This window comes from Cyprinus carpio, chromosome A19 (genome assembly GCF_018340385.1).
Source record: "Cyprinus carpio isolate SPL01 chromosome A19, ASM1834038v1, whole genome shotgun sequence".
In the NCBI taxonomy this organism is placed as follows: Eukaryota; Metazoa; Chordata; class Actinopteri; order Cypriniformes; family Cyprinidae; genus Cyprinus; species Cyprinus carpio.
In genome coordinates, this window is record NC_056590.1 from 19,559,400 (window position 1) to 19,587,010 (window position 27,611).

Here is a 27,611-nt window from a genome sequence, read left to right on the forward strand (position 1 = left end):
ATAATTATTGTAATAAATACAATAATAATAATAATAATAATAATAATAACAACAACAACAACAACAACAACAACAACATATAAAATAAATGCTCTAATAAGTAGCATATTTGAGAGTGGCTGATATCTAATGAGTGGACTAGAGGTGAACTCATTTTGTGTACCATGTGTTGCTGCAGCTGCTCTCTGGCGGTCTCAGGCAGGCCACCTGTGGGTTTGGCAGCGGACAGCTGACTCTCTGTGCGTCTGAGCCACAGCAGAAACTCCTCCAACTCTCCATGGAAACCCTCCGCCTGACACAGAAACCATGCAGGGGAAAGACAATGAGCTAATTGATAGGACATCTGTACTACAGTATTAAAGAACCATTCTCGCTGCAAAGCAACCCTCCAAACGGCAACCATTTTATTGAATCGACTTGAATGTAATCCATTGCAAATTATGCATTTCAGGCTACAAACATATGCAGATGCACTTTTTTAAAAAAATGGTTCTTTCAGTCAGATCTTTCTGTGTAATGATGCAGTAGTAAAATCTAGAGCACCTGTTGCAGGGCAGCTTCCAAAAGCTTCTGCCTCTCATCAGTCTTCAGGAGAAGGTTCTTCCAGCTGCGGTTGAGCTCATCCAGCTGGTCTCTCAGGTGGTTGATTTCATCTCCAGGACTGGACTCCAGAAGCTCAGAGCCTGCGCTGTTCACCGTCTCCACTGTAGCCCGATGGGACAGCACGTCGTTTCTTAAAACCTACAAAGACAGCTTGATTAAAGGAAACTACTTTAAAAAGGAAATAAAAAAGTAAAGTACATAAAAATGTCCCAAGTACATGATGCTTAGCCAGCTCAATTTCGATGGCCTTGGGGTCAGAGCTGATGGGTCGCTGGGTGTCCAGTGTGGCGTAAGTGTGACTGAGCCAAGACTGCAGCTCAGAGAGAGCATGCTGGAACTGGCCTAGAGCCAACAATGCACCCTCCAGTTTGTGCTGAGAGAGAAGACAGAATCAAACCACAATCAAGAGTAAGAGCATTTCCTTTCTACCCTCTAAAATGCAGTTGAACTGAATTTCACATTTCATTTTACAATACCAATATTGAATGATGAGTTAAATATTTTATTATTATTATTAATAAATTCATAATTCAATCATAATTCATTAGCCTAACTGTAGGCTGCTTTATGGAGCATTTGGTGCATTAAGCTGAGGTTATCAATGTGTGTTTGTCTATATTTTACAATGCAACTGAACACAGCACACCTGAATTTAGAGTCTATAAGTAATTGTTTTGTAAAAGCAAAAGTAGTATTTCCACACCTGTCTGATTGTGATTTTGTCCACCAGGTTATCCCACAGGTGGCGTAGCTCAGTGAGAGGCTCCTGAATCATGTCTCGGTCTGTTTGGTCGCTCACTTTTTTGAGCAGCAGCTCTCCTTGGTGGCAAAGCTTCTCCATGTCAATCTGCTGCTGGTAAACTTCCACTTTATATTGCTGTCATGTAAATTGAAAAAGGGTCAATCTTTTTCTCAACGTGATTTTAGAAATAAGAGTAGACAACGTCTGATTCGAACCTTGAGCTCCTCGATCTGTTGTTTAACAGTGCTGAGGTCTGTCCCTACAGCTGGCATGTCACACAATTTGATGACAGCATTGTCCAAGTAGTCAAACATGCCCTGTGGAGATATAAAGCAATGATTGTGAACACACAGTTGGCTTGACCAATCAGGGCAGATTTTGCGGTACCAATAGTGTGATAGACACCTGAAGAGCATCCTGGTACTGCACAGAGGCAGTCATGGCCTCTTCCAGCCTCTCCATTCTTTCTCTCCACGTGCGGTTCAAGCCTTCCCAGGCGGCATTCATCTGAGCATCAAAGGAACAACACAAAATCAACAACAAGGAGATATTTTGTGTAAATGTGAGTGGAAAGGGCGTTCCCTACTCATTACTGTTCTACCCTCTTACCTCATCGATGGTTTTCTTGACCTCTGGTTTCTCAATCTCTCCGCAGGCAAAGATGAGGTCAGCTCCAAGAGTTCGTACGATCTCCAGTTCTTCCCTCAGCCCATCTGTCTCTTGCTTAATGGCCTGAGTGTGAGACAAAAACATCATGACTACATTCTCTTGAGATCATTGTCTTGACACAATATTATGTAGTTTGATCTACTCTAAAAATCCCATTAAGGAGTGTTTTATTAAACTGCACACGGCTCCCTATGTAGACGATTCACAGTTTTTCTGCTGTAATTATGACAAAGCTGATGATTTTATTAACTGTAACTGAACAATGAGCTTATATTTTGTGATTTCAAAAGTAACACTTTGCTCTTCAGTTCCAAGAACTAATTCTTCAATTAAAAACAACAGTTATTAAGGGGGAAAATATGCTGTTATTTTATTATGATATTATACAAGAAATAACTTTCAGTTAACACATTGATTTTATTTGTTTTGAACAGTTCCCTTGGAATTTTGCTGATGCCCACTATACAGAGCTTCTTTAAGACTGATTAGTTGACTAGCCGTTTAGGCATCCTACAGATGAGTCAGTTTTGAAAATATGCAGTTTTTGTACATCCCCATTTAAAATTGGATTGAACCAAAAAAGACATCATGTCTTGCTAGTGACTCTCTTGTTGGACTGACCTCGGCTGCCTCTATTTGTTGTTTTATAAGTGAAGGATCCACCCCTGGGTCCTCCAGATCTTTCACAATATCCTGAGAGTCACGAAGTGTGCTCAGCAGAGCGGCCATGTCGGCCCAGAACTTTCCGGAGAGATCTAGAACATCCTGAAGCTTTCCTTCTCTTTCCTCTGCCCTCTGCCTGATCTCATCCCACAGAGAACGCAGTCGTAAGAGTCGCGAATGCACCGCTGAGGATGGGAACAGATTACAGATTTACCAGAATACATAGGATAGAGCATCTCATACAACCATATAGTGTCATTTCAGATCAAAGATCTTTACCCTGAGCGGCAGGATCGTCGTGTGGGGCGCGACCGATGAGCTCTTCTCCTCGGGCACACAGGGCGCTGAAAGATGGAAGGAGTTTGTCCAGCTCTAGTCCTGTAGCCCGGTGCTCCGCAAGTTGCTCCCGGATCTTCTCTACCTCAGCCGCCACTGGAGGTGGCTGCCGCAAGCGTTGAACTGCACCTTCCAGAGTCTCCAAAAGAGGGTCCATCTTATCGTGGAACTGAATGGAGAGAAGGAAGACAACAATCAGAACAACTACAGTACACAAAAGTAACTGTAGAAGGACCAGGCATAAGGAAGATTTATCTCAGACACATGCTAAGGGGCAGAGGAAGTTGGTGCTAAATAAAAGGAATGCTTTAGGACAAGTATTACAGAATACACCACAGAATACACATTCATCATGCATGGATGCATCTGAAACCTGTATGCTACTTTTTTTAAGTGCAAAGAAATGAACTAAATTTGCTTTAACATGTTTTAGATTTAAATGCCTTGAATTAGGTGTACTACACAGATGGTATTACACAGTACTTGCACACTATTATTTAGTAGTTTGGGGTCAATAAGATTTTTTTTTTTTTCTTTGAAGTAAGTACTTTTATTCAGCAAGGATGCATTATGTTGATCAGTGACAGTACAAACATTTATTATTTTACAAAAGATTTCTTAAACCATTCATCAAAGAATCCTGAAATGTTTCACGGTTTCTACAAAAATATTAAGCAGCACAACTGTTTTCAACATTGATAATAATAAGAAATGTTTCTAGAGCAACAAATCAACATATTAGAATGATTTCTGAAGGATCGTGTGTGACAGAAGACTGGAGTAATGATGCTGAAAATTCTGGAATAAATTTTTAAATATATGAAAACAGAAAACACTGATTTTAAATTTTAATACTATTTCACAATTTGACTTGTTTACTGTATTTTTGATCAAATTAATGCATCCTTGTTGAGCTTAAGAGACTTTATTCAAAAACATTTAAAAATCTTACCAACCCCAAACTTGGAATGGTAGTGCAAGAAAGTTAACTTTCAGTTATCTATATTCTGTACATAAAGGCAAATCAATTTTTGTTAGTTGGTCTGCATAAAACTTCTGCTAAATACCTTAATGCAAATAAAGAAAATATACAGTATTTCAAGAAAGACGCTATTCAAAATGGTAAAAGGAGCAGGTTAAATGTGAAATTAGGACAATTTACATACTTTTAAACGATAAATTAATTGAAATGTATATTTAATATTTTCTTTTATTAATAAGATACTGTCTATAGCCCAACTGATGTAAGTTAAAACTAGTTTCAACAGAGTGATATAAAATATTCTGGATTAAAGAATTCCTGAAAATCCCTGATTCTCAATCCTATACGGACGTTATACAGCAGTTAAATCAGTGGGTGATGATGCTCTTACCTCTACCAGCTGAGGGTGCAGAGAGCAGTGATGATGGAGGGATGGACACACACAGCACATCCACAAACATGAGTGATGGGTGGACGGATGGACCAAACGGACATGGGAGGGAGAAGTGCAGGGAATGTTCAAGGGAAGAGCAGCAACAAGCAGGAAAGGGGGAAGTTTAGGGGATACAGGATATGGGGCACAGGGGTGGGACAGGTGGCATCACAGTTAAGTAGAGTATGAAGGAATGGAGGTGGAGAAACAGTACAATGTGTTAATTCAACAGCATGCCACAGACCAGCAGGACGAATCAATAACACAAACACTAAACCAAAATGCAGCTGATGATGTCAGATGTCAGTGATGTTATTCAAAAAAAAAAAATGCCTTAGTCTGAAACAATGATTAATTAAAGGTGATGTGTGTCATTTTATATGTCTTAAATATACTTGTGTGTTCTAGAAAACATGATGATGACACCAAATGAGTTGATATTGTGCTGTGTAATGCTGAACTATGGGCTGTAACCTTTAAATAAATCACAAGCTGGGCAGCAGTCCTAAGTAAGCATGCTAACATTTTGCAGCAAATACCTGGACAGACTGTGACACTGCTTCATCCAGCGCTGTGGCTCGACTTTTGACCTCCTCTTTGATGTTGAGGTAACGTCTCTCTGCTTCATTATAACGTTGTCTCAATGTTGCCCCTTCCTGGGCACTGAGTTCTGCCAGCTGCGGACCGATCTTTAGCAGTTTATCTATGTGAGGCTTGTGCTCAGAGATGGACTCTCTCAAAAGCTAGTTAAGAAAACATATGAAACATGTCATGTGATGCTAATACATATGACATCAAATAAGTTTTGTGAGTCTTAGTCCATGTCTATTGATGCATTCAAGTCCTCCTGGGAAGTATACATTTACGATTTGGGAAGACAGAATTAGGTCAGCTGAATCATTACATATCATAATTGTACAAGTCAGATACTTCAACTGCACTGACACGCCCTTAACTCAGAAACTCAGATTTGAAATAAAATCCAGAAAAAAATCCTCACTTTGTGACATTCATATGTGTTCAACACATAAATACAATGACTTGAATGCATCATATAACCATGAAGGAGCATTGTCTGCATACTGCTCACTCACCCTCATCTGGTCTTGCTGTTGTCTGAGCGCTTCTGTGTCAATGGCGGGAGGGGGTTGCTGGGTGATCAGGGTCTCGGTCTCGCCCAGCCAGGGTTCAAGTTCCTCATACGTCTCCCAGAACCGTGCTACCAGGACCTGAGCCTGCTCTAGAGCTGAGAAGCGCTCAGCATGACTCTGATTTACTGCTTCATAACAAGCACTTAAAGAGTCTGTCTTCACCTACAGGAAGAAGAAGAAATAGGTTTTATCGGGTCAACCTAATTAATCTGAAAAAGACTGAAAAAACAAACCTGCACTTTTGTTTGTCCCAAACATGACTCAACAAATCAAATCTCTGCCAGAAAATGCATGAATAACATCAAATTGATTTTTCCTGATCTAATCTTTAACAGAGGAATAATTACATAGCTTGTTGTGCCTCCTCCCCTCTCTCTCTTCTTTATTTTGTCTCTTACCTTCAAAGCCTCTCTCTGCTGTTCACTGCAGCTCTCCAGGATATCCTCTCGTGTCTTAAGGAGTTGGTCCACAGTATCTTTGTGACGGATGATATCGATGTTAAAGGCTCTCTGCACTTGGAGCTGTGCCACAGTCACATCAGGCTCCAGACTCAGAGGTCCCAGAGACGCCAGCTTCCTCTCTGTCTCTCCAACCCAGGTCAGCTCTGCATCAACTGCCTCCTCATACTAAAACAAATAAGACAAATACGCTGTCAAGAATAAGACAAATACGCTGTCAAAAAAAAAAAAGTAGTATGACAAAAATAGTTACACATTCAAGAAGGCAACATGGAAAGAGGATCCTAAATCAAACTTTGCTGACACAATAACTTAAACTTTTTATTAAGATTTTAAAATGTATGTTAAAGTTGCAAATGTACTTGTTTTTTAATTTATTATAACCATCTGTATCTACTTTGAAGTATTACATCATTTTAAAAAGAAAAAAAAATTAAATAATGAAATTACATTTGAATTTTCCTAAAAGAAAATACCAATTTCAATGCTAATGCAAGGCAGGGAAATAATAATGTTTAGTTTTAAGTGTGTTTAGGTTTGGCTTCTGTGTTAATCATATATACACACACACACACACACACACACACACACACACACCCACACAGTATTTGTTGCAGTACCTGCTGTGACCTTTGGATGGCAGCCTGCACTAACTGCACTCTCTGTGTGATGGTCTCATCCGCTTGGCGGTAACGCTGATTGGCATCGGCGACCAGGCGGTCGAGGCCTTCCCGTGCACGCCAGGGTACCAGATCCAGTAAAGCACTGCCCACCTCATTCACTGTGTCCAGAACTAACCTCTTCTCAGCAGACACGCACTTCAGCTCCTGAGCCAAACATATATACAATATAAAATAACGAATGCACTGAAGACATAAAAGAAATTCATTTGGTTTAGCAAAAACAGAAGTAGGTGTGTATGGTCTAAAAGAAAAAAATTAAGTAAAAAGTCATTCACAAGTACTTAAAATAAATTGATTTATGGTTAAATAAAAGCATCATCCTAGTAATATTTTGTATGTTCTTTTATGTTGGTGTTGTGTATGGATTAATGTTGTTTAGTTAATGATCCAGTATTTCCAACCACTGGCTGATGTCATTGTGCGAGCTAGCAAATCGCGTGGCCAACTGAAGGGCCTGTTCAAGAGTACGGAGGGCCTTGCTGCTGCCTGCTGTCATCTCTGCATAGCGGCTTTTGATGCCATCTAGCTTCTCTTGAATCAACAGTACCTCCTCACCTGTCACAGAGATCAAATATGGTCATAAACAAAAGAGGAATTTGGTGATACACCAATAAACATAAGCGACTGGATGGAAAAGTACCAGTAGTTTGTTTAAGCAGAGCCTGTCCATTCTTAATGGCTTGGTCCACTGTCTTCTTCCTGCTGATAATCTCTTCATTAAGAGCCTGCAGGGCACCAGCAAATAGAAACATTAACTCTGAAAATAATTCAAGGGAATGCTATGTAAAATAAAAGAAAAAATAAATAACATTAGTATTTGCACTTCATTAAATTATTTAATCCGAATATCATGTTAGTATAGTACAGCTCTGACCTCACTGAGTGACTCACTGAGTTTGTTTTTGAGATGAGGGCTAATTAGCAATATTCATATTCTCTGATTTATCCGGTATACTGACTTATACGGTATTGTTGATCCTGAGCAGCTATGCCCTGCAGAATCGTACCAGTGTGTGTTTGTGTTGCTGCTCTAGTAGCTCCGGCTGATAACTCTGCACTGAGACCTCAGCCAGTCTCTGCGCCACCTCAGCTAGCCAGTTAAGGACTTCCACTTCTTCTTCTCCAAATAGCTGTGCATTGGCCAGGGCCTGCTCCAGCATGGCCTCTCTCCGATTGCACCAATCATGCAGCTCCTTGTGCCCATTGCGCACTGCCGCCACACGTTCACCCAGCCAATCACGATCAGCCACACAGCTGAGCAGATGAAGTGATTGACTGAGAGTCTCAAGATGGTTTACACCATTCTCCCGAGAGGATACCTCCTCTTGAAGAGCCTGGGATTATAGCCCAGAGTGAGGAGGAGATATGATTGAATGAGTAGAAGGAGAATAAAAAGACAAGGCAAACATAAACAAACATGACAAGGCAGAATAATGACAAATCATAATTAACTGATGTGAGCAAAAATAATAATATGTGGATCAACACAAGACGAGATGGGGAAAAAATGATAAAAAAAGAAACCATGATAAAATTAAACTGCAAAATGGAAAGGATGTGGGCAAGATCACGACCTGGATTTTGTGCCTTCTTAGATAACTGCACTCCTACTAATCCATTTAAAAAAACCACAGGAGACTGACAATCTGTTCTCTCCTCTGCATCTCTAGTCAGTATAATGATGCTTGACACTTTGAAAATCACTTGCTTAAATGACAGATCTTGGTTTGGCAGCAACAATTCTGGCAGTCTTATCCTCAGCAAACTGCCAGCATACAACTCTCCCAGCTGCTGTGTATACTCTACCTTGTGCCTTACAATCTGCTGTGTGATTTTGGAGGTCTGGGTTCCCATTGGCTCAGCGGAGCTCAGACGTCTCTCTGTTGCGCTCAACCACTCACCAAGTGGCTCCACTGCCTCGTGGAACTGCAACGCTAACACCTGCAGCTCCTCTAGCTGCTGCTGCCTGAGGACATGAGGTGAGAAGGAAATCTGTGTTATATTCTTATGACTACTCTTTTTTTTTATGGCCTTGTAATGCTACCAAGTGATTGAGTTCTGAGTAAGAGATTCAATTAAGAGATTTTATGGTTGTGTCTGTGTGTCCATATTGCTCTAATTATGGAGTTTACCTGGCACTGGCCTTTTCCAGCAGATTTGTCCATCTCTCTTCTAGGCTCTTAAGATGTTTCTGGATTTTGTCTCTGTCTTGTGTCTCGGCCGTAGAAGCGATTCGCTCTCCTTCTGCCCTGATCATTTCTACTGTCCCAAGGCGGTCATCCAGTAACCGTTGCAGCAGCTAGGAATAATACGGAATCTCAGTAAGCAAATCTAAATTATTTTATTATCTAGCATGATAAAGTAGTCTAATTAGTTTGACAAAAAACATCAATGTGTCTTCTGTCACAAATTGGATATTTTCAATTTATTATATTGTATTATAATTTTGTTTGGTAAGATTAATAAATGTTTATTTTGTAATTTGATTAAAATCTAACCTTCTGCTCCTGGATTTGTGCCTTGACCACACGGTACTCTGCAGACGGAGGTTTCTGATTGGCTATGAGCTCCTCTGTGTCACTAAGCCAGCTCAAGAGTGGCTCCAGTGCATCTTGGAACTTCCCACAATGCAACAGGGCCTCCTGCAGCTGTGCGATTCTTTCAGCAACCTGTGAATTAAAAAAAAAAAAGAATTCTTTAATATAAAATTAATCAATTTCGGTCAGTCCACATAGAAAGAAAAAAAAAAGGTAAAAATAGATGCAAGCTTACCCTCTTGTTGATGGAGTTCCAGCGCAGGTTGGTGGTCTCCAGGTCATGTTCCAGGCCCTGAGTGTCAGTGTGTTTGGCTGCACTCTGGATAAGACCTTGACCCACAGCGTTGACATGTTGCAGTTTAGGCTGAATGCTGTCTATCTGCTCCCTTTCTACGGCCTAAAGAATGAGTGAACAAACAAATGACTTGAACACATGAGAACAAATAACTTGAGTATGTTACTGGACACTTGTTACACTACTGGACATGTGATATGATAGAATGTGTCTAAACGGGTCAAGGCTGTACAAACACAACAACATGATAATGGTGGCATGAGCATTTATAAATGGAGAAGCATTACACTTTGACAGAAATTAAATGCAGGACCTTGGCAGCCACATTGTTCATCTCTATTTCCCCAACACTACAGCTGTGACAGAATATCCAACACAGTGGTTCACCACATACAGGTTGCCAAATACCCCTAACCAACACCATGAACAGCAGTTACCAAAGAGTAGTCTGAAGTCAATCCATTTTTATTTCGTAATGTGACTAATCACAAAGAAACAGAATATTCAACAGAAAAAGTACTTTGTTGCAATCATTTGGAACTGGATGGATCACAAAAAGCGGACATTATATACCAGAATGGATTTGGACCTCAATGCAACTTCATGGGGGATTGTTCAATTTCACTACTGACCCACAGTCAGCACTAAGGATGATGCACCAAAATTCAAATTCTGCTCTATACCAATCCATCATTCTTTTCATTTTCATGGCCGATATTAAAATGTTATATTATAGGTGCATCTGAAATCACATTGCGTCATGGGATAGTGAAGTTTCGACTGGATGTGCATTCCAAAAATCTGCTGGAAATAGTAAGTCATCTGTGTGGTTTCCTCCTACTCATTTAATAATACTAAGAATACTCAAACAACTTATTCTTTTATGTATGGTTTTCTTCGGATACAGCATATTTTGTCTAAATATAATAAAAAAAACACTAAAAACTAAAACCAATCATTTGAAATGCTTTAAAGTAAATTTAAGCATCCCAATATATAATGTACAGTATGATAGAAGATAAATAATAAAATTTAACAGTGTTATTAAATTATTAGTTTTTAAAGATTAACCAGTGTTAGATGATGGCAAAGGTGTAAAGCTAAGGGAAATGAGCATGTATAATTAAATAAAATCCAGAATCCTTTGCGTGCGAGTGTGTGTTCGTTTGTTTGCTGCTGTCTTGTGGCGTGGGGCTAAATTCCTGCTTCAAACAGGATGTCTGTCAGCCTCAAAACAATGAATCACAGCTTCAACCTGCTCCACCCTCTTGTCGACTATATATGTGACTGTGAGAGTGTACATGTCTATGAAACAAAGAGACTGTTTGGTCCCCTTTTGTCTCTCTATATCCTGTCTAACATTATCCTGAATCCATCATCTAGGCCTCCTCCTTATCCTCGGTGTGTATACTTGGAGCCATTTCCCATTTTAATCCTGATCATTCATCACATGTGGCACTTTTCACTCACCAGAAATAACACCATTCATCTGCATCTGTGGCAGTTCTTTCACAACTCGTGTGGGCAAATCAAAAGGACAATTATATTTCATAGACAATTATATATATACATATTTGTGCTACAACCAATAATTCACAATAGGAAGAGAGGAAATTTAGTTTGTCAGAACTCTGAAATCTAAACAGGGATGATGTCCACAAGTGGGACGTAGCTATACATATCCATACAACAACAGAATGAGGTCAGTGCAAAAAACAGTCTCTCCTCTTTACTCTTTCTCTCAGAGAGCATTTGACTCTTGTAATGCAGACCTCTGGAAAATATCTAGGATGCCTGTCATTCCACTCAAAGGCTCTCGACCAATCTGGCCAGCAGGCTGGTCACACACACACAAACACACACACACGACAGACCGCTTCACACGTATCTCTCCAGCACACTCTTGTTTCTTTTGTCACCAAACTTTAAACTCTTATGTTTCTCACTCGAACCCCCACAGATCACTTTTAGCTACTGGCAGAACTCCATCCTACCGCCAACCCACAACATCACCGCCAGTGGAGTCTTTTATTTTTCTCTCTTCAGTTCAAACCACAACTCCATACTGCCTAAGCGGGTATGCCCACATTTCAGTAAAGAAAATATTATAATAGCTGGCTAGGAGTTAAGCAGCAAATCCCCCAGACTACGTGCTGATTTTTGCTGAGCTTTCTAAACCTTGTTCTGCATCTGAAACCATCAAGAAAAATTATTCTCATACAATTTTTGCTAACGGCAAGATAAAATCAATCAGACTAAATTATAGTACCAATAAAAAGTTTGGACACACCCAAATGAATTTATTGTTCTCATTATCTCAAAGGCCTTTTGAGACATCTTAATTTGTGCTTATGTATGAATGTTGATACAATTGTTGAGTTTTTTTAATGAATGACTTGGAATACAACAGTTTTGATATGATTCAATGGAAGCTTCAAGATATATATTTTTTAAATGTTCGACAAATATAGCATAGGCATGGAATTTCCTCTTCAAAGCATAATACTCAAAGCATACAATAAGAAATTCAAGGCTATAAATGTCTAAAAACAGAAAAAAAAAAAATAAAAGTCTTGTCTTGAGGGACAAGTCGAGAACATCTTAGATCCCAGGAAATCACAGCAATATGATTACTTTCAAATCAATGAAAACATTGCCATTAGCAAATTTCTTGTTCTATAGAAACTTTCCAAAATTCTCTCTCTAGTCCTACTCTGCCTGTCTTTGCTTTCACCTCCTGTGTTTTTCCGACCTCGCAGTTCCTTGTCTTTACCTCTGCTTCCTTTTCAAAGGACTTCAAATGACTTCATCTTATCTAGCCCCAAATGTAGCAGCCCAGGTGACATAGTGTGCGATTGTCACGTGCATTTCGTCAGTAAAGCCGGTTCCCTGATTAACGCTAAATTGCCATCACCTGCTTTCAAATGGAGCGGCATTTAATAAACAGAGCTGTAGATCACTGACAAGCTACGCAATATCGCATTCATTATCGCAGATGAATCACCTTCTATAATCAATGCGATATTGCGTAGCTTGTCAGTGAACTACGGCTCTGTCTATTAAATGCCGCTCCATTTGAAAGCAGGTGATGCCGATTTAGCGGTAATCAGGGAACTGGCTTTACTGACGAAATGCGCGTGACAATCGCATGCGATATATCGCCCATCCCTACCCAAATGTTCTAACAAGGATATAATTCACATGGTTCCATTAATAAATACTGAGCAAATGAGGTTCAAAACATAGTCATTGAGTTCGCAGCATATGTGACTGCTTTATTATGGCTGTCGTTGTGCCAACAGGGCTGCAGGGTTTGTTCAAGCTCTTTTGTGTGTAACAGTCTTTTATCACAGGTGTTTCCCGCACACTGTCTTTCACTGCCATCAGTATCCAAACAATCAAATATACCCGCTGTTACCATATGCCATAACATCAGTGCTCTCTCCCTCTCTGATTGCTCTTCCCTTTCCACTGGGCGTATCAGTTGGTGTGGCTGTTTACCTGACCATCACTAAAATCCTACCCTGGAAAAACTCAAAATTGAGTGTGGGTTTCAGATGTTACCTCAGACATTTCTTCTGACTCCTCTTATTGCTTATGCAGCTCTTATTTTGAGTACTACCAGGTGTTCTGCCATAAAGACTCTGTTCATTTATGATCAGGCTCTTGCAAAAATCTTCTAACTTTACCCTCTGAATTAGCCACCATTGCAAGTCTGCAATTTCACTGGAGACAGCCTGTAACGGAGAGCTGTTCCAAAACATTATAAAGATATTTCCCAAGGTCTTGGGCATTACGAGGGTGAGAGTCTGGCCCTGCACTGATAGGACTGACATGCCCTTATCATCTATTTATATTTCCAACAACTTTATACAGTGTTTGTGTGTTACTGGCAAATGTGGCTTCTCTCATAGAGGCTGATGTTTATTTCTCACTTCCATATCTTAATTGCAGTACCATCAGACTGCAGCTGGGAAGAAAGGAGGGGGGTTTGTAGTGAGAAGAGATTTTAAGTTGGTTTGGCACTGAATGACAGCCACCTCTCAAATCTCAAAGTTGCTATAATCCTCTCTACCCAAATCCAGCCAGACAGGGTTTCTGCATCTTATTACATCTGAAGGGACAGGGAATTTTGAGAGTGACCATGCAGAAAGGGAGATCTGGCCAAGGCAGAGGGTCAAATGAGATGTGGATGACCAGTCAGACTGATAGAGACAGTAATGCAATAACTATCCAGTGAGCTTAAGAACTAACAGGCAGTCCCTCGGCCACCCGCCACTGTCACTGTGAAACAGAGCAGACACCGGCCTTGTCACGGCAGCTGAGGGAGAATGTCAAGCGCAAACTCACATAATGTCAAGAAATCTAACATGTATTTACAAAATACATTCCTGTCTGTTTTTTGACTCCTGAATCTCTTTCGAACGCATCCATAGTGTGCTCACTTAGACAAAGCAGTGCTCAAACAGGCAAAAAAGCAAACACATGCAAATGTGTGCACAAACCCATTTGCCTGTAACCAAACACACAAACGTTCACTAGGCTTTGACTACTTTGGAGTAAGCATGCATTTTAACTTAGTGAGCATGTTTGTGTTCATATGATCACCACTGCAATAGGCATGCAATCCCAGGATACATACACATACCATGCACTCAAAGTTTTCTGCCTATATAGACACCTAGAATCATTCCAGACTATAGTAATTATGTGTATTAACTAGTGGTGGGCATAGATTAATTTTTTTTAATCTAGATTAATCTCACTGTAATCTTGGAATTAATCTAGATTAATCTAGATTAAAATGGCTCATTTGAATTCTGCCGAAGGCATTCAAATTATGTTCAATAAGATGTACTTGTTAGTACTGATAGAGCTGTGCTGCACTCAAACATAGTAGTTTGACGACGACGACTCTTCCACTGCGCTACATTGCTTGGCCCGGCATCTTCTGCATTAGCTAAGGGATGCTTTGCGTTTAGGTGGTACTTGAGACTGGAGGAACTCCTACAGTAAACTAATTCCGCATTGCACAAGTTGCAAACAACCTTACACCTGTTTCACACATACATGCACTGCGTATGCGTTGCATTTTTTTTTTTTTTACGCACCCATGTTAATGGATTCCAGCGTTCACGCGGTTGTGGTCCGTCAGTGCGTTCCAGGAGCGGTGCGTCTATACGTTTAAGTACCGAGTCTATTTTTGCTGTGCTGCATGCACTGAATTAAATGACAGCGCATTGTTCACGGTAAAAGTTAACATGGATTGACACGGAAATGCAGTAATTTCACAATAAATGTATACTAATTAAAGCCTACTGTGTTTCACACGCAACACATGGGTTTTTGGCTAGGTTTAAAACAAAAAAGAGCACCTTTAGATAAACTAGGCAACATGATATAGGCCTATGCACTTTTATGGAAGCAGAAAAACAAAGTTCATTAAGAACCGTGCGATTACTTGTAATAAAGATTTAAATGCAAAAGGCACAAGAGTTGACTGTTTATGTCAGCTTTAATTTTAAATATTTGCGATATCATACAAAAGAGAATTTTGGGCTAATTCTTGTTTAAATGTTTTGCCGCTTGCTTGAGCAGCTTATTATACAAACCTAGAAGTCAAATGCATGAATAATATGTTGTTTATATTTATTAAGTTTAAACTAATGTCTATGATCATGAAAGATTGTTACTGGTCTGTGATAAGAGTCTTTTTTTTTTTAACATGGTTTGAAATATAGAATAATGAACAAATGTTGTGTTTGTGGACTAAACAGCCGCGGATCAGTAGCAGACTGCAAACGCATCCTGTGTGAAAGAAAGCTGCTTCTGCACCACACACAGACTGCATACGCACTGCAGACGGAGTATGTGTGAAACAGGCGTGAGTCTTGTCAAGGTTTTTTTGGGGAATCTTGGTAATTTCACAGTAGGCATACACACAGGTTCGAAGACTCGTTCTCGCCCCCTACAGTGCAATTCATCTAGGTATAAATCCACGCTAAACTATCACGGTGAAAGTCATCATAGCTTGCGTAGTATAGACCCAGCTCCCAACCCAACTTTGAGAATAGATTAATGGCGATATTTTTTTTATCGCCCGATAAGAGTCTCACGTTAACGCCGATAATGGCCCACCACTAGTATTAACACATAATTACTATAATAAAAACATGGATTAGTCATTTGAACAAAATGAACAAAAACGCACACATCACTTCAAGTTAAACACAAACACACTTTTAAGGACCAGAAGGATCAATGATGGAATATACTGGAATGTTAACCTATTTACTGAGTACTTCGATCAGACAGTTTAGTACATACAATATTGTGCACAATTATAATTAAAAACTAAAAGTGCACCAGGGCAAACGGCACATTTTATTTTCTAGATGGTGCAAAAATTCACCACAGCACTTTCCTAAACATTCGAGATTCACAACACACATGGAAATTTGGCTGATCCTTGATATGATCATGGGCAGGAACACAAAGTTGATTCAATGCTAATTTGACCCAATATTTAATGTTTCTTGAAATGTTTTAGATTTATGTATCAAATAAGAATATATAGAGACAAAGATCTTGGTAATGATTTTCAGTTTTGTTCAAGGTAATTAAATCAACAGATTTTCAATAACTGAAGAATATGCAGAAGTATGGTATTTGGGGAAAACTGTTGGGGCTAAAGGGACAATAATTAACATGATAATAAATAGCTGAAAAACTTTTCTGTTTGTTGGCATGACATGAATTATGAATTGGCTGTCCAATTTAGAGATAAACACCATAATAATTAAACCATAATACTTAAAATTATTATATTAATCATATCATATAATAAAATATAATTTGTATTGTTACTACTTTAAAGCTATTACAAATGATTATGGGATGTCCTTCAAACAGTGAAAAAAGCTTTTAGAATCTTTACTATTAAAAATACTTTTTCTGTATTTTTGAAATGAACATTTAAATGACACCATTGTTTTAACTAGTAACTTTTATTCTTTTTATTATTTTAATAAATTATTAGAACTTTAATTAAAATTCATTCTTAAGATTTGATTATCCATAGACTAATTTTATTTTGGTGCTCTTGTCATTTACAATTTTTTATTTACTTAAATAAAATGTAAATATTTAAATAATCAACCAACCCACAGAACACAGTTTAAGAATCACTGCTGCAAAGTATTTTTTGGGCATCAAAAGGGCCAGATATACTTTTGCACTGACCACCTTAATAAACTTGAAAAATATATTTTTTTACCTTTATGTCCAAATCAAGGTCATGTTTTACTGGTGAGCTTTCTTCCACAGAACTTGCTTCAAAGGTGTCCTCACAGTCATTGTCATGTGATTCCACACACTCTTGAAGGCTTGCCTCATTCTCGCCCTCATTAAAAAGACCATGTAAAAGGCCTGGCTCTAGTTGCTCCCACTGTTCTCTCTGTTGGTGCACAGGGTCTAAGCCTGATCCATCTGAGTCCCATTCACTATCCCCAGTCATTGATCCAAGTACAAAATCAACACCAGATCGGGTCTCCTCTGACTCAGATTCCAAATCATGACAGTCTTCACAAGCAGAGCCCCCATCAGACACAAGCCGCTCAGGGGCTGCCAGGTAAACAAAACTATCGGAGGAGAGAAATGCCCCTTCCTCTGGCTCAGGGCAGCATTTTGGGAGGGGGCTTGGAGGGGCTGATTCCACTGATGGAGATGAGGGACAATCCTGTGGATACTGAGGTAGCACAGCCACAGCTAAATAAACAAAACTGTCTGTTGCAACAAAAGCATCAGCATCTTTGCTGTCAAGTCCTGCTGTTCTTGAGTCATGTTTAGTGGTCGACAGGTGCAGGGGAGAAGGTGGAGCAGATTCAATACTGATATTCGGAGAGTCTAACTGGGGGTATGAAGCGATTGATTTTGGCGTACTTGTGGTTCCCTGAACAGCTTCTGTTACTTCCCACTCATGTGATATCTCTTCTTGAACAAATACTTCCATGGAGACTGAAATCTCTTCTTTTTTCTCTGATTTTGAAGAAGCTCCCTCTTGGTCGAAGGTCATTTCCATAGTTACTTGTGCAGGCTCAGAGGAAACTGCCTCCTCATGAGAAACAGTCTCACAGAGACTGCTTCTAACTTCCCTTTCTGCCTCATCTTCCAAGACAGAGCACTCTGGGGACTGGTGAATACTGTCCTCGATTTCCACCCCTTCTAAATCAGTCATAAAGATGCCAAGATTCACATTACATTCAGCATCTGCATTCAAATTCTCTAAGGAGAAAAGTCCATGCTGTAAGGAGATACAAATGTCAGATGTCTCGTCTTGTTTCATTACCTCCCCATCCTCTTGCTGTTCGTGATCTGATGACGCCCCACTGCCTAAATCTGAATCACTCTCTGGTTGCTCATAGCTCACAGTTTGAATTGCATCGGATGGCACAGTCCCATCTTGGTGTGAGGTTTGAATGCCACTAGATTCAGAATCGAAAGCATCTGCATCAACTATGTATGAAGTATAATCATCATGATCATGATTATTACTCTCACTATTACAGGGAAGACAACTTTGCAGTTGGTCTGGGCTTTGGTCAATATCTTCAACCGAAAAACAGCTTTGTGAACTTTCTGTTGAATTTTGATTCATTTGTGTTACACATGGCTCAGTCAAATCTGTGTGCTCCTCATGATCTGTGACATCATGTGTTGACATCACAGCACAGTCTTCATCATATGGCTGTTTGATGTCACATTCATGTTTGGCATCAACTTGATCCATTTTCACCACAAGCAGGTTGTCAAAGGTATCCAAGTATTCAGAAGTATGAAATAGATCCCTCTGCTCAGAAACAGTTGGTCTGTCTGTATCCTCTTCTAAACACTGTCTTTCCAGCTCAAGAAAGAGTTCATCTGATCCCGCCTCTGAGCTGGGGCAGGGGGAAGCACTGGGGGCCTCTGAGCCTCCAAATCCTACAGGTGGTGTCAAAAGGGGCCAGTGGCCTGACGATGCAAGTTGTTGTGTCTCCCAGTCCTGTAACTGCGATTCCTCCTCTTCTACCTCCCAAGATATACCACTTGTTTCACTGCTCTCCAGTTTCAACACTGCTTGCCAGTTTCTCTCCTCCATCTCCATTCTCTCCTCCTCTTCTTTTTTTTCTTGCTCTCTATCAATCTCATTCTCCTCCTCTAACTCCTCCAAGATTCTGCGTTCATCTTCTTCAAAGCAAATTTCTGAGGCGGTCTTCTCTCGTAGCCCGCCATTCGGAGAAAGCCAGCCCAATAAACCATCCTCACCACCTTCTTGACTGACACAGGGAGACAGGGGCAAACCCCCATAAGTAAGTCCCTCTCCTTCTTGCAGGAAAGGTGATGGAGGATCCAACAGGTACAAAGATTCCTCATCACTCTCCTCACCAAGTACAGGGGGCAGTGGGGGCAGGATAGAAAGAACCCTCCCATGCCCCAGTGACCTTTTATTACCCCTCATACTACGGGGCCAGGTACGGGCTTTAGTGGGAGGACAAAATAGTGGTTTTGGGGGTATTAGCGGAGTGGTGTCTTGGTCGTGTTCCAGGAGGGGTGAGTCTCGCTCATTATCAGAGGTTTTAGATGCAGTAGTATCCCAGTTTTGTGGTGGTTCTTCGGAGACACTTCTAACACACACTGGGGCTTGAGACGGTTTGCTCTGCTCGCCTCTTTTTCTCTCAGCCTTAGAGATACTAGTACGAGGTTGTGGAGAGTCTGACTGAGTAAAAGTAGTAGTCTCTGAGGGTGGTTGTTCTTTTGAGGGAGAAGACAGAGCAGTAGGAGGTTTGTGAGAATGCAGCTGGAGGGGCTGTTTTTGTTTAAGTGAATGAGGAAGATGGGAAGGAATAGGGCTAACAGTGGGAGTGAAAGATGGAGAGCTGGAGACAGGTGGAGTTTGAGGACCTCCAGATGAGGGAGTGGAGGGTGAGAAAGTTGCCAAAATTGTTGATGATGTAGAAGGAATAGATGAGGCTAGTAAAGACGGTCCAGGATGGAGAGGGGAGACTGGGATTCCAGCCCCAGACAGACGCTTCTCCCCAGGTGAAAGCTCTAAACGTTCTGCAAACTCAGGGTAAGTAGGGGGCATGAAAGCTTTCCAGGAGCGCCGATTTGGATTGTCCTTCTTGTCACCACCCTGGTGCCACCTTTTGGTCACAACAGCTGCCCCAACGGCAGCTGAATTTGATGCAGGAATGACCACTGCAGAGCCGACTCCTCCAACAGGTGACATACTCTGAGGGTCACCGGTGAGTTTCAGAGCATCAAAAATAACTCTTTCATCCAGCTTTTTCAGACCTGCATCCGCGGGCCCTCCCCGTGCAACAAATATTCCACCTATGTCAGCTCCTAATGTCCCATTGCTGGACAGTGTACTCCCCTCACCGCCCCCTGAGCCCAGAGTGCTGCGAGAAGGCTGGCTGAGCTTTGAGCCTTGATCAATCTGCTCATTGATGCGCATAGTGTCATAAATTGAGCGCTGGGGTACATAGCAGTCCTCAATGTATGCCTCCTCATCATCACCCTTACCAAGGCACCTGGGGTTCTGCCGCAAGCAGTCCGGGCGGCTCAGAGGTTTTCCCATCCCAAACCACAGCGCCCTCAAGGGGCTGAGATGGGATGGTTACTATTCCACAAACAAAGGTTCTGTGAGGTTCTGAACTACTTCGATAGTTCACCCATGAGTCCTGTAATAAAGACATACATGGTCATGCACTGAATTCTCAGTATACAATGTGTTACGATGCTTAACATCCAGCATAAATATCCAAGTAAGAAAAGGTACGAGCTCTCAATTCAGAGCTACATGGCGTCATCTGCATGTGCAGTGCTCATATGCATTAGAAATGTCTCTTTTGCACAGATAAATCTTTGAAGTAACATATTAAATATTAAGAAAAATATTCAAAAGGGCTGGTAAGTGTCTGAGTCAGACGTGCAAAATCCATAACAGGATAATAACATCCCTTATGGACAATATTCCTTTGTTTCCTTTATGAACCGCTGAGTCCTAAACCCTCAAAACAAGAGCAAAATCCAAAATCCTTTCCTTCCTTAGTACTGCTTCCTCTTGACTCTCCTTCCTGCTGCCACAACAGGAAAAATCAAAGCGGGGCTTCAGCTACTTTCACCATCTCCAAGAGCAGCAGCCAAAGCTATATGAGGCTCCTTTTAAGGTGAGAAGTCCACACTCTATTACACAAAACTGAGTTCAGCAAAGAAAAACAAAAAGTGCCAGTCAGGAGATTTTGTCTCTCATCTCCCTTTTTCTTTTAAGTATATAATGTAATCGTGATGAATCCTTGGAAGTATATCCAAAAACAAGGCATCTTGACCAAAAAAAAAAAAAAAAAAACCCTATAAATTAACTTGATAAATTTTACATTTTAAAGAAACAGTCATAAAAACCGTAACGGACTCACGTTTCTGACAGTCCTACCAGTGCTCCGGCCGTGTATTCTTTATCAATTTCTGCTTCCTCTTTTTAATCCTATAATGAAGCATTAATAGAGCATGTCAGGAAGAGAAGCCATCTGTGTCTGAAATACCTCATCCTCCTCTTTTATCTAGTCCTCTTCAGCACGAGGGATTGAAATCGATGAAATCCAACACTCTTTGTGACATGTTCATTTCATATTAAAAGTAAAAAAAGATGTTCTTTGAACAAGACAAAATAAGAATTTATTTTGGGCAATCATTTCATCCAGAGCTTGGAGAAAAATCCAAGGGTCCAAAAGGCATCTGTGTCCAGGAGAGTTGAGGGTATGGAGATCCAATGAGGCCGGTGCAGCCGGGGAGAGAGTGGGGAGTCAGGGGACTGTATCCAGAAGGCAGAGACCCAGACAGAGCTTCATTCCAAGTGCTGCCTTGCACTTCAGGCACTGCGATTTCCAGACAATCCCCGGACACGCTCCCTCTTCTCTTATTTTCTTCTTTCAGTATTCCAAACACAAGGGCTCAGATAGGCTCCACGCAAACTCCTTGCTCTTCGTTTCTCTGATTTCTTCTTGTGCAGAATTTCTTTCTTGTACACGTTTTTCTCTGCATCTGTTCTAAAGCCACTACACAGATGAAATGGTTTGCAGCTGCTAAAAAAAATCTCCCAGTTTTCCTCTCTCGCTCACTCCCCCTTTCTCTCACACACACTCTCGCCTCTCTTTCTCTTGCTCTCTCTCTGTCTCCCTCTCCCTCCTTTCTCTTTCTTTGTTTTTGTTTGAATCCAGCTCCGTTTGTTCTGTTTCCTGCTATGGCATTAAAACACAGGAAGTGGTCCAATCATGCCAGTTTCCCCTTCTAAAAAACACACGAGACAAGGCTATAGGAGTGAGCCCAAGATAAAGTGAGTGGGAGGAGGGGCCATGGAGTCAGTGGGAGTGACCAATCCTGGGACCTGACGTGTTTCTGCAGAATCTCTGGATAACGGGGTGCAGCTTATCGCATACTAAGCGCTATATAAACAATTTTTGCATGGAAAAATAGTATTGGAGAGGCTACAAGCGCTCACTAAAAGTTTTCTTCTATCATATGTACAGTGAGATTTCAATAAGTCAACTGTGTTCATTTTGTATTTGTTATATTCATCACTTTGCTGTAATATAAACCTAAATCAGCTGGGATAAACACTCCCAATCAAAAGAGAGCACATGCCTGAGGCAAAACACAAACTCAAGATTACAATAGACAGACAGACAGGAAAAGTGAGAGTGAAAATGATAACTAAAGTGGGAGTGGTCATGCTGAAAGTGGAGGGAGCTTGTGTGAGGGAATTAAAAAAATAACGGCTGGCTTTCTTTACCCACTCAAATAAACTGCCATACGTGGAAGTAAAAATGCCCTGCACACGTTCCCTCTCACTGTTCTGTCCCTTCCCTCCTTTTTCAGATGGGCAAGCAAAACAATACAGGAGGACATACAAAAGTCTGCCATATTCACACACCCCACTTGTGCATTCCTGTCTGCTACTCTTCTGTAACACAATCCTGTCAGGAGAGACCTTAAGGGGGTGCTGGGGCCTCCAATGAGGGACTTTAGGATAACGCAACATGAAAATGAATGAACATTCCTCTTGGAAGTGTCCTCTGACCCAGACCAACATGAAACAGGAATATAAGGTGTGAGCTTTTAATATTTTTATGTGCATATTGTACTAAGTACCTCATTGTTTTACTGCAGATCACAATCTGTCTATCCTTTCACAGTTCACTCTTCTTGGCATTCAAACCTACATGATTTTCTTTAGTGCAACATAAAAGGAGAAATTTTGAAGAATTTTTTTTCCAGGCTCTTTTTCATGCAATTACATTTCAAAAAGGATGGAAACACACCAAGGAAAAAGACCAATCAACTTGAATGCTATGTTTTGAACCTTCTGAAGTTATATCATGGCTTTGTATGACAAACAAACAGATATATAAATCATTATTCACTTACACATTAGACATTACTACTTCTGTAATGAACTTTCATTAACATGCCAATATAACTTTTTTTTCACTCACACAAAGGAATCATATGACCTCAGAAGTCCCTGCTGAAAGGCTTCAGTAGCTAATCATTGTGATTACTAGGAAAATATTCCTTTGTGCTCCATGGCAGAAAGAAAGTCATATGGGTTTGGGATTTCAATAAGGGTCAGTAAATAATGACTAAACTCATGTCTGCTCATTCTTCCTAGCACTCAGTCCAAGAAGCACAAATGCATACAGAAAAATGCACACACTTATGCATGAAAAAGGGGAGGGGGCTTGTTCGTCATCAGTGATCTAATCTGTTGCTCTGAACCACCACGCTCCCCATGGCCTGCATGTCAAGCAAGCTAAATACTCTGTCTTTCTGATAAACTCTTTCCCCCTCTTTGTCAGTTGGGTTGCAGCTGTCATGGCCGCTTCCAACACAAACCTCCATACAGAAACAAAAGAGGTTTGTTGTCCATTTTGCTGGTGCTCGTTGCTCTCTCCCTCAACCCACATCAAACTAGATTTCAGTGAGCTGTATTACTTGTCTAATTTAAACCTGGACATGTGCATCCCAGACACAATTGGAAGATAAACAGTAATACCAAATTAATTTGTACACAAATAAATTTTTTTTAAAAAGCACACAACCAAAACAATTATTTTAAACGTGTAACTCATCCAAACCTCATCTTATCATTACACTTCCTGATACCAACTGAATTCATGACTGCTTGACTGGTGCATCCCCCACTCTACTCAGTGACTGGTCATTTGGCTGTTTGTCATGCCTGGTTAAAGAGTCACAGTCTTGACTCAGACAGGAAGAGGGAGGGGTTCAAAGCCCCAAAATCCCATAAAGAGACTCTGTTGTTGAAACTGAACTGACTGGCATAGGTAAAGTGCTGATAGTGCTTTGTGTCTTGTACTAAAACGGCCCCCATTTAAAGACTGGCAGTCACTCAGCAAAACAAGCACGAGGCCCGAGAACATTATGGACTTTCTGTTGCCTCAGCAGAGCACCTGTTGATACTGCTTTTTTTTTCTTTGTTGCTTGCCCACTCCTACTCTCTCTCTCTGCCTGATTGCACAAAGTAAAAGGTACTGAAAGCCTCATCTGTTTGTTTCGGTTGTTCATCAACCCCCCCTTCTCTCATTCCCTTTGTCAAACTGGTTACTTGGTAGCATGTCTCTCATTTTCACTTTCTTTATCTCAGCAGTAGATTTATAATTAACCACCAGGCTTTACCTGAATGACTCAATGTATGCATTGTCCTCTCTCACCACCACAGACACAAAGACATATGGAGCAGAGACAGGAATACAAACAACTCTCCTAAGAATGAGAGAGTAGTCTGATCTTGCCACAAAATTAAAGCAATAAAATAAGTTTTGAACACATTTACAACAATCACCATTATTTTCTCATTTAGTTAATATTTTTATATTATTAAAACTACTTATTCTTTAAAAAAAAAAAAAAGTACAATTAAATAAAATAACACACCCACTCATTACATTGATTATTATCTTGGCAATTATTTCCAAATGTCAGTGGGGTCACCCTATTTACATTAAGTTCCTATTTATTTCTGTTGGTGAGCTAATTGAGAAGGGAAAGTGGGCTATTCTATGGAATGCCACAGTAATGCACAACAGTTGAAACAATATCAGGAAAGGGGAACAGACAGAGAGAGCATGACATAACACACGCATGTGCACATACACTTGAATGCCAGTGTGTGATGAACAGAACAGGGTCAATTTAGAAAAATTAAGTAATCAGATTAGTCTAACCATGTTATCCTAAATTAATCAAACCTTTAGTGCAAAAACTTACTGAAAATGAGCAGACTGACCAAAACATTACATTTACAGAACTTTCACCCTGAGGATGAAGATGTTCCACAGAAACTCTGCGGAAACATGAATAATACTAGAATGACATCAGAGATCACGGAATTGGAAAAAAAAGCCAAAAAGCTGTATGAGGCTACAAAAGACATATCATCATCACAATCATAGACTGTGGCAAAGATTGAAATACTGTTATCTAACTAGACCCAACTGAAAGTTCGATAGGATCTCTGGGTCGACAGGATATCCAAAATGTGCCCAAGTATACATCATGGTAAGATTTGTTGCACTTTAAGGGGTCATGAACTGCATTTTTTGTTCCTGAGGTGTACTTATAATGTTATAACAACGATTTTTACATCAAAAATGGTCATAATTTTGTAATAAAAGGGCATTTTTTACCCTGATTTTAGTCCTCTGATTGAGCGCCGTTTGAACAAGCGTTTCTCTCTCTGCAGTCATAAATGAGCACCATGAGGATTGGTGTTTTCTTAACCTGGTTCACTGGATTCCAGAAAATAAAACATTGGGCTATTGACTTTAGAAGTTTAGTTTAGTTTAGTTAAGTGTGTGTGTGTAAAGGGCACAATGCTTCTGTTTGTATTTTTTATTGCATATTACCTCTGTTTTAACCATTAAATCACAGTTTAAATAACTTAAATTATTTTCACGCTACTCAGAGAAACATTGTGTAGCTGACTGTTGAGTCACTGGCTTGATTTACTGACGCTTAAAAAGCAATAAATGATTTTGAAACAAAGAATATCACAAATCACAGATTAGGCATTAGAAGGAACACTTACATGTTGTGATATTACTGTTGGATCTTTTTTTACAGTCTATGATCTGATCCGTACCTAACAGAAAAAGTCTATTTGCAAAGTCTGCACCGAAAATGCATTTTTCATGAGATTAACCATGTTAATATACAGTTCATGTTAATATTGCAAGAACTTTGCATTACCATGCAATGGTAATAAATTAATTCTTCCAATCTGCTTCATGTGACTGTGAGACCACAAGATTGATGATGTTAGAGGGAAACCCCTAAGGTTTGGGTGGGGGTGGGGGTAGGGCAGGTCATGACATAGTCTCTGCAGTTGTTATTGTGGAGGAAAAGCTGTGATCACCAAGTACGTAAAAAAAGGTCAATAAAAATAGACAAACCAGCAAGAGTGAGGGAGGGATGGAAAGAGTAAAGGGAGTGAAGATATAAGCGAGGGTGACATGATATAAGTCTTGATATAAGTGAGGGTGAGGACAGCATGGACAACTTGATGTGATTTAGAAGCCATTCTCTCATCCCAACAGCCCTGCTAAGGAATTCCCAGTTGGACAGGGGGCCCTCGTTTTACTCCAGTCTAGCACTTCATCCTGCCCCCCTGGCTCAAGCCTCAGCTGCTCTGGGACCGGGTGACATGGGAGCGCACAAGGGTACATAAGGGACAGGAATTTAAGGGAAAGGGTGTAACCACACCCTGCTTATGTGAACGTGTGTGAGTGTGTTTGCAGGGTCCAGGGTGGGGAGACAGCTGGGATGCCGGACGCTCCACACGGACTGGAATTAGAAACATTCTCACATATGGACCTGTGGGCACACTCCCACAACATACAAACACACCTTCTGTGTCTACATATCATCCTATGGCTCACGCCAACCTGCTGCTAAATATGAGAACATATCCACCAGACAGGAAGCACCAGACGACACCGGCAAGACATTTCACATTGAAGTCACAAGTGTGACAAGTTTCCCTGTTTCTCTCGAGCCGATTTCCACGACCTCTCAATACGCTCATTGTTGAAAAACTAAACAATGATACTGACTAATCTGACACCTTCTCTTAATACCCCATTCACCCCCGCAGCAGCCCCGACAGAGCTTACACAACAAAAAAAACCTCTCAGACACACACAGGATCACCCTCCCCTCTCCACCCCTTAGAGCAATGACATCATTTGGATTTGGTGTCTTTGAAATGGAGTCTGGCTTGTGTGGGGCGAGGCGAAAGTGAGAGCAGACTATTTTGTGGCAGACGGACAGGCTGCACTAAAATTTAGCTTACGATGTTTCATTACAAAGTGGTAGATGAAAGGAGAGAAATGGGGCAGAGAGGACGGAAAAATGGCAAATGCTGGCAGCCAACTTGGATGAATACCAAAGATATCTTTCTGAACACATTTAATTCGTCTTTCTCTCTTCTTCCTCCCTTTGTAATGAATGAGATCCCATTCCACAGCTTCCTAAAAATAACCTATAGAATGCAAATACATACAGTTGGGTTCAAAAGTCCACTTGTGAAAATGTATTTTTTAAATGTAATAGTTTTTTTCCTGTTACAAATGATATTCATGCAGCATAACATTAATATAAGCATAAGCATTTAAGTGAAAAATTAACATTTTCTGAATGTCTCAGTATTTTTCTTTAATGAAAATACAATTCATATTTATATTTTTAAAATATATATTTTTTATTTTTAACTGACACTTTAAAAAAAAAAAAAGTTAAACAAATAATTTTACTTATATTGTTTTGCTTTTAGTGTTATAACTCTCACTACATCTTGTATTGTCTTCATGAGTTAGAGATATGTGGTTGTCTATTTCAAGGCCTTCAAGGTCACAAGAACAATGTTAAGAAGCAATTTTCCATTGCCTTTGTTTGCAATACCAATTGCTGTGCATGTCACACAAAGTCAGAATGAGGATTTA

General features: G+C 40.3%; 1 protein-coding gene across 1 annotated transcript in view; it reads right to left on the reverse strand.

Moving 5' to 3' along the window:
• LOC109048530 (microtubule-actin cross-linking factor 1-like) overlaps nucleotides 1–27,611 on the reverse strand; it is a 160,741-nt gene that overhangs the window by 15,501 nt on the left and 117,629 nt on the right. The window contains 20 exon segments of the mRNA XM_042776931.1: nucleotides 164–292; nucleotides 544–741; nucleotides 821–976; nucleotides 1,307–1,480; nucleotides 1,561–1,662; nucleotides 1,751–1,852; nucleotides 1,955–2,077; nucleotides 2,636–2,862; nucleotides 2,957–3,182; nucleotides 4,968–5,171; nucleotides 5,523–5,741; nucleotides 5,978–6,205; nucleotides 6,658–6,869; nucleotides 7,033–7,275; nucleotides 7,361–7,445; nucleotides 7,728–8,054; nucleotides 8,527–8,686; nucleotides 8,853–9,019; nucleotides 9,219–9,389; nucleotides 9,493–9,654. Coding sequence (XP_042632865.1) covers nucleotides 164–292; nucleotides 544–741; nucleotides 821–976; nucleotides 1,307–1,480; nucleotides 1,561–1,662; nucleotides 1,751–1,852; nucleotides 1,955–2,077; nucleotides 2,636–2,862; nucleotides 2,957–3,182; nucleotides 4,968–5,171; nucleotides 5,523–5,741; nucleotides 5,978–6,205; nucleotides 6,658–6,869; nucleotides 7,033–7,275; nucleotides 7,361–7,445; nucleotides 7,728–8,054; nucleotides 8,527–8,686; nucleotides 8,853–9,019; nucleotides 9,219–9,389; nucleotides 9,493–9,654 — 3,615 coding nt within the window.